This window comes from Penaeus chinensis, chromosome 2 (assembly GCF_019202785.1).
Source record: "Penaeus chinensis breed Huanghai No. 1 chromosome 2, ASM1920278v2, whole genome shotgun sequence".
Lineage (NCBI taxonomy): Eukaryota > Metazoa > Arthropoda > Malacostraca > Decapoda > Penaeidae > Penaeus > Penaeus chinensis.
In genome coordinates this window covers 40,270,725-40,273,224 of record NC_061820.1, presented here as the reverse complement: position 1 = coordinate 40,273,224, position 2,500 = coordinate 40,270,725, and the positions used below count along the sequence as shown (strand labels likewise).

Below are 2,500 nucleotides of genomic sequence, written 5' to 3'. Positions count from 1 at the left end.
TGTCTGTTTATCTGTTTGTCTGTCTGTTTGTTTGTTTGTCTATCTATTCATCTTTTTAGCTATCTATCTGTCTGTCTATTGTGTTTATCTATTTATCTGAATATTTATCTATTTGTCTGTTTTATAAACACCAACATCATTACCTTGATCGTCAGGGATGATAATAATGATCCCAGCTATGCCACATCGAATCACATTGATTCTCATTGCGAAAGGCCACGTTACATCACATCACATCCCGCCCCACATCACGTCACGTCACATCCCACCACATATCACATGTAACATCACATCACATCACTTCACGACACGTCACATCATATCCAGGGCTAATTTGTGATTGGGTCATACCTCAGTCTGGCTATCCTCTGCCCTGGTGAGATGGTTTCTATATATCACCTTTTTATCTATCTATGTATTTAGGTATCTACCTACCTACCTACCTATCTATCTAAGTATCCATCTATCTATCTGTATATGTACGCGCGCGCACTTATTTATATATATATATATATATATATATATATAAATAGATAGATTGATATGTATGATTATGCGCGTGTTTATGTTAGCATGTGCGCTCGCGCATGCATGTGTGCCTGTGTGCACACATGCATGCGCGTGTGCACATATAGCTATATAGTATACACATTTTCACATACACCACATCTCCTACACACACGAAGCAACGCAATAACACAAGTGAAGATAACGATTGTTTTCTGTCCTGACTGTACGTATCCTCTCTCAACCTCTGTCGACGCCTTTCCCTCTAGGCCCGTCTAGACCGCGGGGATATCCGTGTGGAGTACTACAGGCCGGTCTACCACGGCGGCTGCGGCTACGACGGGTCCTCGATCTCAGCAGGAGCAGGGAGCAGCGATCCAGGGCCTCTGGGCGTTCCTCCGGGCGGTTCCTTCGGCGATCTGATTCAGTAGCGGTGGCGACGTCTGGGGCCGTGGCGCTCCGAGATTTCTTTTTCTTTAGAGTTGGTGGTTAGGAAATTTTTTTTTGCTTTCTTGTGAGTTTTAGTTTTTTGTTCTGAAAGGGTTGATTTAGCTATATTGGCGTTTTGTGATTATATATACATATATATATACACACATACGTACATACATACAAAACACACACGTACATACGCACATGCATAGTAGCACACGCGCACGCACACGCACACACAAACACAAACACAAACACAAACATAAACACACACACACACACACACACACACACACACACACACACACACACACACACACACTATTTCTCAGTAGCAGCCGTATACTTATAAAATATAATTGAACCAAATGTCTTGCAAAAATTATTCCCAGTGAAAAATCTGCCAAAATTAACGACAAAACATTTAGCTCTGAGAGTGTGTTCAAAATGGCAGCGATTTATGGATGAATTTATGAATTATGAACTTTAGTATCTTTGATGTTCATTATCTGTCACTTAAAATATATGCGCACAGAAAGCCTTTCATTGTCTCAAATACACTTAATGAATTTTATACACACACACACACACACACACACACACACACACACACACACACACACACACACACACACACACATATATATATATATATACATATATATATATAGATAGATAGATAGATATATAGATATTGAATGTTTATTGTGCACTCATTGTGTACGTATACATACGCGCGCGAGCGTGTATGTGTGTATTTAATATATATATATATATATATATATATATGTGTGTGTGTGTGTGTGTGTATATATATATAAATATTTACACATACATATATAGCTGTCTGTATGTATGTATGTAAATGTAAATGTATGTATGCATATCTATATATCAAAGGAAATTGATGCCACAATTTTCGGCACAAATCTTACACCGGGAAGGAGGGGGGGGGGGGGGGGGGGGGGGGGAGGAGGTCGGAACTGAGGGGAAAGAAAGGTGTCATTGTGGGAGGAAAATGAAGGGTTGGAGAGAGAACAAGTTATTGTGTGTGGAAAAGGGAGAACGTGATTGTAGGGGACACAGAGACTGTTGGCGATTGTATGAAAAGCTGGGATTGTTGATGGGAAGGTTATTCATATGAGGGTTTGATTTTGAAAGAGAAATGTATTAGAAGAATGGGATGGATGTAATGATTAAGAGGAAAATGGAATTGAAACGAGATAATATTCCAATATTCGATTCAGTGAATCTCCTGCAAACTAAACTAAACTTAACTAAACTAAACTTTAAAAAAATCGTACAAATAAACATGACATTGATCATCTTTTACATCAAATTATCTTTCTATAAGCAGGAACAAAGAACAGATGCTGTAGGCTATTTTAAGATATAATAAAGCCTGACCTGACTGGAAATATATTTTTTCCACGGGTGATAAAAGGAAGTCTGGCCAGTTTTGAATTCGAAAATTTCCTGGAGCGGCAGGAGGAGAAATGGACTGATGGATAATATATGTGTATATGTGTGTGTGTGTATATATATATATATATATATATAT

General features: G+C 38.5%; 1 protein-coding gene across 1 annotated transcript in view; it reads left to right on the top strand.

Annotated features, from left to right (window-relative positions):
* Positions 1–1,473, top strand: part of LOC125036742 (apolipoprotein D-like) — a 3,226-nt gene extending 1,753 nt beyond the window's left edge. Inside the window, exon 4 of the mRNA XM_047629600.1 lies at positions 777–1,473. Within this exon, the coding sequence (XP_047485556.1) occupies positions 777–938 (162 nt within the window). The 3' untranslated portion in view covers positions 939–1,473. The remainder of the gene's footprint in view (positions 1–776) is intronic.
* Positions 1,474–2,500: the final 1,027 nt, after the last annotated feature.